This window comes from Pseudophryne corroboree, chromosome 1, assembly GCF_028390025.1.
Source record: "Pseudophryne corroboree isolate aPseCor3 chromosome 1, aPseCor3.hap2, whole genome shotgun sequence".
In the NCBI taxonomy this organism is placed as follows: Eukaryota; Metazoa; Chordata; class Amphibia; order Anura; family Myobatrachidae; genus Pseudophryne; species Pseudophryne corroboree.
Window position 1 is genome coordinate 231,720,379 of NC_086444.1, and position 13,951 is coordinate 231,734,329.

The 13,951-nt window shown below is 43.0% G+C and overlaps 1 protein-coding gene across 5 annotated transcripts in view; it reads right to left on the reverse strand.

The window, feature by feature from the left end:
• Positions 1-13,951, reverse strand: part of EPB41L4A (erythrocyte membrane protein band 4.1 like 4A) — a 419,914-nt gene that overhangs the window by 52,362 nt on the left and 353,601 nt on the right. For all 5 annotated transcript variants that reach the window (XM_063964124.1, XM_063964123.1, XM_063964121.1 and 2 more), the window contains 3 exons: positions 6,347-6,445; positions 3,546-3,593; positions 2,096-2,173 (listed from right to left, as the gene is read on the reverse strand). In XM_063964124.1, the coding sequence (XP_063820194.1) occupies positions 2,096-2,173; positions 3,546-3,593; positions 6,347-6,445 (225 nt within the window). The remainder of the gene's footprint in view (positions 1-2,095; positions 2,174-3,545; positions 3,594-6,346; positions 6,446-13,951) is intronic.

Here is a 13,951-nt window from a genome sequence, read left to right on the forward strand (position 1 = left end):
AACTCAGGTCTCATAAAAAGATAGCACTGATACAGTGCTGCACAAATATATGTATGTGAATGCACAATTGAAATAAACACAGGAAAATATATGAAGGGACAAACACATTAGCTTTGTTTTTAAATCTTTATTCACACATATTCCATTTCTGTCACTTTCTATTCTCTGTTTCTTACTCTATGAATTTTAATATTTCACTCTTATTTCAATAAAGGACAATTGAGTCCCATATAAATGAATAATAAAATAAACCTCTATATCATTTTAGGTTATTGAGCATTTAAGCCCTTATTTGATATTGCTGCTGTGGATATATATGTTCTATAACAACAATCATATTGATGAGTTAGTAGTTGGATGAGTGCACCTTAAATTTATCTGGTTTCTTTTCCTTTTCCCCTTTCTATGGGGATTTGACTCCATATCCTTGTTTAAACCAGTAGGTAGCACCTTTGTGAGCCTCCTAATTTTGTATCATATATATATTGATATATGCGCATCCCTAAAATAGGGTGTAATTAGATATGACAATAGGCACTCCAACTTTGTGATTGACATTATAATTTACTAATCTCGGTGCGGGTTACCCTCCAGATCTGGTGGAAGCTTATTGCTTGACCAGTATTGGAACTTTTTGGAAACATCTATATTTGATGTTTACATTCTTGGGAACCAAATCACGTATAGACAGTCACTAACTGTTAGTTTTGTCTTTAGAACTTTTAAATGTTTAATAGTTAGTTATGCATATGTCATTATTTGCTGTAGTTGATACTTTAATTATAATATATTACTCCCACCTGTGCATCCTCCATGCAGTGTTGTTCTTGCTTAATTTACTTTCCTTTAAAGCAATGCATAGTTACTATAACAAAGTTTCTTCCTAGTACACCGGACACTAGGTCAATGGTAATCAATAAAACAGGTGGCACTATTCTATTTCCAATTCTGAAAAGTTTTGGAAGTTTTACAGATATATTGAAAATTGAATCTTAACGCCTTCTTATTTATTGCTTTCCCCATGGAGAAAGAAAAGCTTGTTATGGAACAATGAATATACCAAAATGTATACAGTATGTGAAAGCTACACTCTTGCACCACTAGATGGCAGTCAAAGAAGCGTCATGAAACTCCAGTTAGTAATAGATAATGGCTACTGAGCAGGTGCAGCAAGCACCAGCTTACACAATATCAGACAGTAAAGGTAATTTGTGAACTGCAAAAAAAAACTACCTAGTGTCTAGTTTTGCATGGAAGCACCTGGACCTGTAAACTAAGACAGTCACGTCTGCAAGACTGTAAAAGTTTGCTCCATAAAACTTGGGGAAATTCATCTTTTGAATTACTGTGCAGTAATGAGATTTCAGTTTGCAGGGTAGGATTACTGCTGGGCGATATTTGGGTGATATTACAGGAATCTTTCTTCCTCCCTGTAAAAGAACTTTAATTTCGGAGATACCTAGAGTAATAATGTGTTACAGATTATAAATATAAAACACCCTCCTTCCATGGAAGCAGTGAGAAGACCACACTAAGATGTGGTCGGGAAGGACGAGAGGGGACATAGTGTTACCACTATTATAGTACATGCAAGTGCGATAACCCTAGCGTGCCATCAGCCTCCCAATAGCTCCACCTATAATTTTAATTATTCGCAGAACACCTCTTGCAGACAATGAAGTCAGGTGACTTCCAAGTGCTTTGTTTTTATACAAAGGTGATAGTTTTATTTCTGCAACCACATACGGTATTAAGAAGAACAGATGTATTCCTAATGAATCTCTTTTCATTTCAAGAGATCAATGGGAGAAAGTTATTTGCAAATACATGTTTGTCAGCTTTAGGTGCTCTACTAATTGAATTCCCTGTGCCATCCATAAATTGTATAAAATGGCAAAGCCAGGATAAGTAATCTGCATGCCCCTGTATGCAGTCCCAGGATCTGCCCAATTTTGTCATCCCCAATTTTGGAAATAAACTCATGATAGTATTTTAGAAACCAGTGAAGGTGAAGCACACCTAGGTAGGGGGATTACGTCATGTAGCCAGCTGGTTTACAAGTTGTCAGAGTCTACATAAGAGATGGACTCGTTACCTATTTCGCTTTTTCCGATGTTCCCTGTTGCAGTTTTCGGACTCACTGTCACTGCTGGTATTACAACGTGACCGCGATCTGGAAGACAGGACAGAAATAGTATAAATGGGGAGATTACTTTGAAAACTTGTACAATACATCTTATTTATTTATAATTATGTCACAAGGCAAAAATGAACTAAAACCCAATATGCTTAATATTTGTACAAGTGACAGGTAATTCCATGTTCTATGAATACAATGACACCTTTGGCAGGATTTAAATGATCTACAAACTTTGTATATAAAATCTGTGCTGCAGTGGTGATGTATTTTCTTTGTCGGAATGCATCACTGGTTTCAGCAAACCGGCAGTGACCTGCTGCCAATGACATTCCATTTCTTACCTCAGTATTTACTGTTCTACTAGCTCAATTATTGTCCTCTACCGACCTAATGTACTTTTTCAACTGCTAAATCTAATTCTAGAATTAACCCCTCACGTAGTTATTTTACAGGCTGAAAGAAAGGTACCCTATAAGCAGATAATCAACATATGTACAGTTTACTCAGACAAACAACTTTGTGTAGTAGCATTGTCGTGTAAAATCATTTTAAGACACAACCAAATATAGAGTTGTGAAGAAAAAAAATTAAATCTTAGCGACTGAAAACAACCACACAGGTTCTAACAGTAAAACACATATATAGTCCATATGACTCATTGGGGGGAATTCAAATGTTTGAAAAGCCAGTTGGGTGTCTGTTGTTTCCTATCTATTAGACAGGAAAAAACAGACACCCAACCGACTTTTCAAACATTTGAATTCCCCCCATTATGTGGAAAAATAATATGTAAGAAAAGAACGAGTATGGCAAAAAAACATATACAGAATATATAATAATTTGTGGTAGCTGGTCAGAATAGATATCATGTACCATCAGAGTCATGTACCATCAGAGTCATGTGCCATCAAGCTATACGCCTGATGCAGCAATCCAGTGAGGCCACACCCACTCTAACATAGGAAAATTGTGACTGTTCCAAGGTATTCTTCAGGAGATTGGGCAAGGCCTTGCTCTGAAATGTTATACTGTACTTGTAGCTCTTCTGTATTAACTGGATATGTTAAAGAATGAACGTATCTGTGTACAACTATACATATCCACGTGTGTTACCTTAACATTTACAGAATAATAAAGTAACAATAAACACTACTGGTATATAGAACACATTTCCATTTAATCTATGGCACCTATTTATAATAAATACAACATAATAAAAGATTTAAACATTGTGCATCAGCATAACACCAGTCACTAAAGCTTGTGTAATCTCCCTGCATGAAGGACAGTAATTATTGATGGCCACGTTGATATATTATTTACAGGGTTTTTTATGTACTAAATAAATGTGTCTAATAGTATAAATATTAACAAAATAATTTCTACTGCGTTTCCGTGTACATACCTCCTCCGGTGCTTCAGGTCCGAGTCCTCATTGCTATTCTGCCCTTTCCTACACAGGAAAAAGTACAGAATTATAAGTACATACCTACAGGACTGAGTGACATACTGGGAAACACCTAATTCTTTATACAAATTCCTTTCCTTTATCTCTTCTGCGACTAACTATAACATTATAGCAGTTTTATTCAGACACGGAAAAGGTCAAAAGAAAATAAAAGAGAAAATTAAATGTCTTTACATGTTAAAGCTACAGCAAACTAGGATGTATGTTATTATTTTCTTTTTTGTTGTTTGTTACATCAAGAATAAAAACACAGTTGACAAATAAACCTATGAGAAAAGAAAAATTGTACAAAAAAAACAGTAAGAAAAGAAAAGAGAGAAGTGGGAAAGAAATTGCAGAGTACACGTACAGATTGCAGCTCTCTGCTGTCAACATTTCTGCTGCTATTTTTAAACTCCTAAAATCTATCGCTTTGTCGTTATACAACTGATCAGTGGTGGGTAACCTGGTACTTCCACAGGTGGTCCTTCATCTGCCATAATGTGCTCTCATATTTCCAGCCAGATTAATGAAAGAAAGAAAATGACTGTTATCGGGCTAGTTCACCCGAGGGTTTCCAGGATATGTGCTAAAACTATCAAGTAAGTGCTTCTCTCATACATTGCTGCTAGAACATTTGGAGAAATTCTTTAGTATTTTCTAAATTTTTGCACAAATGTCACTTTAAATGTATCCAGTTCTTGATCAAAATCATAAAACATAGATAAAGAGAACCCAATAAATGAAATAACACACAAAACAAATACTTATTCATGATGAAAATGTTGAACCATTAAGGGTCCCATTAACTACAGTATGGTACTTATTACCAGCGGCATATTTCCTTTAGTATTGCGGTACTAACAAATATGCTGTTGGTATTTAACATTCATTTCCTTTCCAGTGACATCTCCTCTTCCTCGCTGGTACTGGCAACCTACCACTGCCAGTGACAAGCTGCTCCTTACCACTGCCAGTGACAACCTGCTCCCTACCACTGCCATTGACAAGCTGCTCCCTACCACTGCCAATGACAAGCTGCTCCCTACCACTGCCAGTGACAGGCTGCTCCCTACTACTTCCAGTGACGAGCTGCTCCCTACCACTGCCAGTGACAGGCTGCTCCGCACTACTGCCAGTGACAAGCTGATCCCTACTACTGCCAGGCTGCTACTGGCCTACTACTGCCAGTGACAAGCTGATCCCTACCACTAAGAGTGACAAGCTGCTCCCTACCACTGCCGAGCTGCTCCTTACCACTGCCACTGACCAGTTGCTCCCTACCACTGGCAGTGACGAGCTGCTCCCTACCACTGCCAGTGACCAGCTGCTCCCTACTACTGCCAGAGACAAGCTGCTCCCTACCACTGCCAGTGATGAGCTGTTCCCTACCACTGCCAGTGACCAACTGCTCCCTACCACTGCCAGTGAACAGCTGCTCCCTACCACTGCCAGTGACGAGCTGCTACCTACCACTGCCAGTGACCAGTTGCTCCCTACCACTGCCAGTGATGAACTGCTCCCTACCACTGCCAGTGATGAACTGCTCCCTACCACTGCCAGTGATGAGCTGCTCCCTACCACTGCCAGTGACGAGCTGCTACCTACCACTGCCAGTGACCAGTTGCTCCCTACCACTGCCAGTGATGAACTGCTCCCTACCACTGCCAGTGAACAGCTGCTCCCTACCACTGCCAGTGATGAGCTGCTACCTACCACTGCCAGTGACCAGTTGCTCCCTACCACTGCCAGTGACCAGTTGCTCCCTACCACTGCCAGTGACCCGTTGCTCCCTACCACTGCCAGTGATGAACTTCTCCCTACCACTGCCAGTGATCAGTTGCTGCCTACTACTGCCAGAGACAAGCTGCTCCCTGCCAGTGATGAGCTGCTCCCTACCACTGCCAGTGATGAGCTGCTCCCTTCCACTGCCAGTGACCGGTTGCTCCCTACCACTGCCAGTGATGAGCTGCTCCCTACCACTGCCACTGATGAGCTGCTCCCTACCACTGCCAGGCGGATTCCTACCACTGCCAATGACAAGCTGCTCCCGACCACTGCCAGTGACAAACTGCTCCCTACCACTGCTAATGACAAGCTGCTCCCTACCATTGCCACGCTGCTCCTTATCACTGCCACTGACGAGCTGCTCCTTACCGCTGCCATGCTGCTCCCTACCACTGCCAAGCTGCTCCCTACCACTGCCAGTGACCAGCTGCTCCCTACCACTGAAAGTGACAAGCCGCTCCCTACCACTGCCAGTGACCAGTTACTCCCTACCACTGCCAGTGACAAACTGCTCCCTACCACTGCCAGTGACAAGCTGCTCCCTACCATTTTCACTGACAAGCTACTCCCTACCACTGCCAGTGACCTACCACTGCAAGTGACAAGCTGCTCCCTACCACTGCCAGTGACAAGCTGCTCCCTACCACTGCCAGTCCGCTCATGTGCATGACTCTTTCACCCGGCGGTGAAAGCCGGCACCATATGGTGTAAGCGACAGTGACAAGCAGTGGGTAATCTTAGTTTACCACTGTTTGTTTTGTTCCATTCCTTTTACAGACCTCATAAATGTTGGTGCACTTTCTTGCATAACCACTATCAGGGCACACATGTGGTTGGGGACTGAGCAATAATGATCTTTAACTGAAAATCCCATTTAAACATCACGCATGCTTTTGAGTGACAAAAATAATGAACTCTGCAATGTCCTTTTAAAAATATTAACAATCATTTATTACTGTTAGAGTACTCACCGCCTGCCTATCTCATTGTCACTTCCAGACTGGTTACGCCGCCGGGGGGTGGGAAACTTTGGTGATTTAGTGCGGTCATTGGGAGAATTATAGAGTCCGCTAAAAAGAAATATGGCAAGTGTAAAGATGACATGCAGAATATTCTCTGGTACTTGTGTCAGGTATGCAAAACATTGCAGTACACCACAGTACAGCAGCACAGCCTAAAAACACTGCTGCTATTTACTTGTTCTTGACATGTGCAACCTGGAAAATTGAAGGCTTAGGGTATAAGTCTTGGTAGATAAAAAAAAATGTAAGTAAACTAAAGCCTCTGCTCAGCCTGGCCTGGAATAAAAATTAGACTTGCCTGTAACTGTGGTGATCCCGCAGCTTATTTCCAATCAAACTAGCTAATAATACAACAGAACGACACACAGTAAGTGACTTGAATAATATGATATTCCATTAAATGACAACTATTGCACACAGAATGGCATACAGTATTAATAACATGCAGACTTCTGGGTGCTAAAAAAAGACTACGGGGGTCATTCCAAGTTGTTCGCTCGCTAGCAGATTTTAGCAGCATTGCACACGCTAGGCCGCCGCCCTCCGGGAGTGTATCTTAGTTTAGCAGAATAGCGAACGAAAGATTAGCAGAATTGCAAATAAATAATTCTTAACAGTTTCTGAGTAGCTCGAGACTTACTCCTACACTGCGATCAGTTCAGGCCGTTTCGTTCCTGGTTTGACGTCACAAACACGCCCTGCGTTCGGCCAGCCACTCCCCCATTTCTCCAGACACTCCCGCGTTTTATCCTGGCACACCTGCGTTTTTCCGCAGACTCCCTGAAAACGGCCAGTTTCCGCCCAGAAACACCCACTTCCTGTCAATCACACTCCGATCACTTCAACAAGGAAAATTCTTTGTTCGGACGTGAGTAACTCTACTAAGTTTTGTGCTAAACTACTTAGCGCATGCGCACTGCGTACCATGCGCATGCGCATTTTTGCCTTAATCGCTCCGTTGCGAAAATCGGCAACAAGCGATCAACACGGAATGACCCCCTACATGCAACTAATTAACAAAAGAAAAATAAATGCTCAAGAATAATTGATAAAAATAATTCACCAAAAATACACTTGTGCTGTGCTTACATACAAATAACTGCATTATTCTATCACATCACCAAAGCCAGATAGGTGGTAAAACATTCTCCTACAAAAAAGCTGTAGAAGTATTATCCAACTGTACCTAGAGATGAACTGAAGACAACGGGGTATATTTACTAAAGATCAATTTTAAATCGATCAACATCAACAGCGTGTTTCATCGGCACATTCCTTATTAACTAACACAGCACAATTCCTTATTTACTGACAGTCGATTTTAAACAGATGTCAATATTGGCCAATTTCTAAGTATAAAGTCAGTAATTTTTTAGTCAGTTCATTCAAAATTGACTTCCTGCTGATTTTCTATTGGACAAAATGTACCACATGCAATAAAGGTGCTGTAGTTCCCCTAATTCTGGTTTGCGTGAATCTACGAAGGTGGGGTGCCTGTGCAGAATCGGTCCAGCATCATCGCATGCAGTGCCCCCTGAGCTGCTTGGGGGCGGGAAATCCTAAAACGCAACAGCGATGTGCACTGCATCAGTCTCAGAACGAAATGTGCGCAGATCCTCAAGTGTTTCTTGATTTCTTTAAAAATGTAAATATTTAAAATCATGTTATTTGGACCTGTCACATACAGCCTGTACAGTATTATTAATATCCAACCTGATTCATTGACAGACGCTATGGCGATTACACCTGCGATTGTACACGTTGAAGATGTGCGAAATGGTGCAGAAAAAAACTCCCAGTAGCCCTGAAAAGTACAGAGATGTGCACCGGAGCCATTGCAAAGGCATAGCAAGTGTGTACACATTCACAATGTACATACATGCTTCGATAATCAGCAGGTCGAATAAAACAATGGCCACACAGCATGGCATCCTGAACAGAGACATGCCCCAAACGCGGCCACAACACGCCTGCATTTTTGCCACTATTCCCCCATCAATGCCACCAAATGGTGCCTGACTGTCAATCACTCTGGTAAGGTAAGCGCTATTAGACTTTGGCGCATGTACAGTGCAAAGCATACTGTATGCATGTGCATTTTGCCAATAATCGGTCTATTGCAAAAACATCGGCATAGTCCGTCATCTCTACTTTTATAGATACAATGAAGGTTTAGGGAATAGAATGTTGTCTAGAAGCTAAAATCACCTGTTAGTCTATTGTTTGATCAATTTTATGTTCGATTTTCGGTCAATTTTACAAACTGACCGAATGTTTAGTAGCTGCAATGTAAAGCATTCTCTTCTAGAAGCTTATATGTTGGTCTAAGGTATATAATATACCTTCAGTAGAGTCAAGAAAGAGTCAAGTCCAGTTTTTTAGGATGCAATGTTGCATAGTCGTTGAAATGCCAAACAGATGATGTATCAGCATTGTTTGTTGATAAACTATGGTTTTATATTGTTTAAAGTTACCTTTAAGAAACTAAATAGGACTATTTTGAAAAGGAAAATGCATTAGTATTTATTTACGCTTGGGTTTAAACTTGAAAAAGTCAAGTGGTCAATTTACCCCCCAGATTGCTCAATTTACCCATAGACTTGGATCAATTTACCCGTAATCTGGGGCAAATTGAGCCACAAAACCACTTTCTTTCTTTTTTTGAGAAGTCATATTTTCAAAGCCCGTTGCCAAAGATGCATTCTTTTTTTCCCAAAGTTTTTATTGACAGGTGGAAATAATAACATACATCATATGTATACAGTACATGTAGACACGATGAGCATACCAACAACACTTTACATTGGTCAAAGGGAGAGGCAAAGATTATACACTAATTCAGATACACATAGATTGTCCTACCGAGGGAAGATATAGGGAAATACATAAGTAAGTGTCAAACACTGGCGTTACTCTGAGTAGAAGTGAATCAAAAGGGAGTGCCTGAGTCAAGAACCTCTAAATTATACCATCTGGTATTCTGAAAACATTTCTTTAGAGCTTCCTTAACCAATGGAGGGAGAGTATGAACATACAGTAGCCAGATATTAAAATGCTTTTCCGTTAACCTTTCTTTTTGTAACGTAGTATTAAACCAATCTAAGTGGAACAGATATGAAATCCTGGGGTGAAATAATGAAATAGGGACAGGGTCAGTAGAAATCCATTGGGAGAGGATCGTTTTTTTAGCGGCAGCCCCAAAAAGCCCAGGTTTTATCCATTAGAAAAGGTATCTTCAAATCATTCGTAATATACAATTGAAGTACGTGCCATAGGACTTGTACTTTAGGGCAGGACCACAAGCAATGAGTAAGGTCGGCATCTGGTGAATCTCACTTAAAACAATGAGACGTAGGGGCAGCTCCAATAAGATGTCTTAATTTAGGTGTAACATATGCCCTATGCAGTATTTTCTGATGCATCTCTGTATACGTGATGGAACCTAACGTCTTATCTAAATACATATTAGCATCTAGAATGGCCTTCAATGTGAGGTCTGGAAACTCCAGTTTCCATCGCATCAAGCCCACATTACCAGAACCCAGATTAAGTAAGGAGCGAGAGTGGTTATGTATAAAGGCTGTAGAAAAATGACCATTCGGGCCATGGCATAATGTTCTGTCTATAAAGATGCATTCTTATCACTTCGATTGACAGGAAACATCCTGAAATAAAGGTAGATGTTTTTGTTTTACCTCGGTCTCATTGTTTCTTGCCTATGAGACAACATAAGTAACAATTGTCTCATCTTTCTCCACTCTCCCCCCTGTTATAGTGTACATGTACAACCCCTAGCACTGCTCCGTCCCCAGCTCCTCTGAACGTGGGGATAATTAGGGTGAAAAGAGATGGGGGGGGAGAAGGGGGGTGCTGCTGCTGCACTGCTCGGTCATGTGAGTCATCGTGTGTGTGACTCACTCACTGACACCTCATCGGAATGGCGGTGGCACTGGTAATTCTGCTGACAAGGCAAACCAACAGTGCATGTTTTCTGGCCAGTGATGATTGTGTCTAATTGTATGAACCAGTGATAATGCACCAATGGTCATGGGAGGGTATCTGTTAAACATGAGCTGTAAACGTGCCTAAGAAAATATATTTATTCTTGATGGTGCTACACAGTAGAATACGCCTCTGGTGTCATCCTTAGGGCTGTGCCCTTCCTGACAGTGAGGAGCGAATATTTTAGAGGCTGGGGCAAATAAAAGGAATGATGAATCAATGGTACATGTAAACAGATGCAGGGAATTGATAGCTGCCACTGGAAATAGTGATTAGACTGAAAAATAAGAATTTACTTACCGATAATTCTATTTCTCGTAGTCCGTAGTGGATGCTGGGGACTCCGTCAGGACCATGGGGATTAGCGGCTCCGCAGGAGACAGGGCACAAAAGTAAAAGCTTTAGGATCAGGTGGTGTGCACTGGCTCCTCCCCCTATGACCCTCCTCCAAGCCTCAGTTAGGATACTGTGCCCGGACGAGCGTACACAATAAGGAAGGATTTTGAATCCCGGGTAAGACTCATACCAGCCACACCAATCACACTGTACAACCTGTGATCTGAACCCAGTTAACAGCATGATAACAGCGGAGCATCTGAAAAGATGGCTCACAACAATAATAACCCGATTTTTGTAACAATAACTATGTACAAGTATTGCAGACAATCCGCACTTGGGATGGGCGCCCAGCATCCACTACGGACTACGAGAAATAGAATTATCGGTAAGTAAATTCTTATTTTCTCTGACGTCCTAAGTGGATGCTGGGGACTCCGTCAGGACCATGGGGATTATACCAAAGCTCCCAAACGGGCGGGAGAGTGCGGATGACTCTGCAGCACCGAATGAGAGAACTCCAGGTCCTCCTCAGTCAGGGTGTGCCCCTGACTAAGTATCAGCTCGGCAAAGTTGTAAAGCCGAGACCCCTCGGGCAGCCGCCCAAGATGAGCCCACCTTCCTTGTGGAATGGGCATTTACATATTTTGGCTGTGGCAGGCCTGCCACAGAATGTGCAAGCTGAATTGTACTACACATCCAACTAGCAATCGTCTGCTTAGAAGCAAGAGCACCCAGTTTGTTGGGTGCATACAGGATAACAGCAAGTCAGTTTTCCTGACTCCAGCCGTCCTGGAAACTATATTTTCAGGGCCCTGACAACATCTAGCAACTTGGAGTCCTCCAAGTCCCTAGTAGCCGCAGGTACCACAATAAGCTGGTTCGGGTGAAACACTGACACCACCTTAGGGAGAAACTGGGGATGAGTCCGCAGCTCTGCCCTGTCCGAATGGACAATCAGATATGGGCTTTTTTGAGACAAACGCCGCCAATTCTGACACTCGCCTGGCCGAGGCCAGGGCCAACAGCATGGTCACTTTCTCTGTGAGATATTTCAAATCCACAGATTTGAGCGGTTTAAACCAATGTGATTTTAGGAATCCCAGAACTACGTTGAGATCCCACAGTGCCACTGGAGGCACAAAAGGGGGTTGTATATGCAGTACTCCCTTGACAAACTTCTGGACTTCAGGAACTGAAGCCAATTCTTTCTGGAAGAAAATCGACAGGGCCGAAATTTGAACCTTAATGGACCCCAATTTGAGGCCCATAGACACTCCTGTTTGCAGGAAATGCAGGAAACGACCGAGTTGAAATTTCTTCATGGGGCCTTCCTGGCCTCACACCACGCAACATATTTTCGCCACATGTGGTGATAATGTTGTGCGGTCACCTCCTTCCTGGCTTTGACCAGGGTAGGAATGACCTCTTCCGGAATGCCTTTTTCCCTTAGGATCCGGCGTTCAACCGCCATGCCGTCAAACGCAGCCGCGGTAAGTCTTGGAACAGACATGGTACTTGCTGAAGTCCTTTCTTAGCGGCAGAGGCCATGAGTCCTCTGTGAGCATCTCTTGAAGTTCCGGGTACCAAGTCCTTCTTGGCCAATCCGGAGCCACGAGTATAGTTCTTACTCCTCTAGGTCTTATAATTCTCAATACCTTTGGTATGAGAAGCAGAGGAGGGAAGACATACACCGACTGGTACACCCACGGTGTTACCAGAACGTCCACAGCTATTGCCTGAGGGTCTTTTGACCTGGCGCAATACTTGTCCAGTTTTTTGTTCAGGCGGGACGCCATCATGTCCACCTTTGGTCTTTTCCAACGGTTCACAATCATGTGGAAGACTTCCCGATGAAGTCCCCACTCTCCCGGGTGGAGGTTGTGCCTGCTGAGGAAGTCTGCTTCCCAGTTGTCCACTCCCGGAATGAACACTGCTGACAGTGCTATCACATGATTTTCCGCCCAGCGAAAAATCCTTGCAGTTTCTGCCATTGCCCTCCTGCTTCTTGTGCCGCCCTGTCTGTTTACGTGGGCGACTGCCGTGATGTTGTCCCACTGGATCAATACCGGCTGACCTTGAAGCAGAGGTCTTGCTAAGCTTAGAGCATTGTAAATTGCCCTTAGCTCCAGTATATTTATGTGGAGAAAAATCTCCAGACTTGATCACATTCCCTGGAAATTTTTTCCCTGTGTGACTGCTCCCCAGCCTCTCAGGCTGGCCTCCGTGGTCACCAGCATCCAATCCTGAATGCCGAATCTGCGGCCCTCTAGAAGATGAGCACTCTGTAACCACCACAGGAGAGACACCCTTGTCCTTGGAGATAGGGTTATCCGCTGATGCATCTGAAAATGCGATCCGGACCATTTGTCCAGCAGATCCCACTGAAAAGTTCTTGCGTGGAATCTGCCGAATGGAATCGCTTCGTAATAAGCCACCATTTTTCCCAGGACTCTTGTGCAATGATGCACTGACACTTTTCCTGGTTTTAGGAGGTTCCTGACTAGCTCGGATAACTCCCTGGCTTTCTCCTCCGGGAGAAACACCTTTTTCTGGACTGTGTCCAGAACCATCCCTAGGAACAGCAGACGTGTCGTCGGAAACGGCTGCGATTTTGGATATTTAGAATCCACCCGTGCTGTCGTAGAACTACTTGAGATAGTGCTACTCCGACTTCCAACTGTTCTCTGGACCTTGCCCTTATCAGGAGATCGTCCAAGTAAGGGATAATTAAGACGCCTTTTCTTTGAAGAAGAATCATCATTTCGGCCATTACTTTGGTAAAGACCCGGGGTGCCGTGGACAATCCAAACGGCAGCGTCTGAAACTGATAGTGACAGTTCCGTACCACGAACCTGAGGTACCCTTGGTGAGAAGGGCAATTTGGGACATGGAGGTAAGCATCCTTGATGTCCAGGGACACCATATAGTCCCCTTCTTCCTGGTTCGCTATCACTGCTCTGAGTGACTCCATCTTGATTTGAACCTTTGTATGTAAGTGTTCAAAGATTTCCCATTTAGAATAGGTCTCACCGAGCCGTCTGGCTTCAGTACCACAATATAGTGTGGAATAATACCCCTTTCCTTGTTGTAGGAGGGGTACTTTGATTATTACCTGCTGGGAATACAGCTTGTGAATTGTTTCCAATACTGCCTCCCTGTCGGAGGAAGACGTTGGTAAAGCAGACATCAGGAGCCTGCGAGGGGGAGACGTCT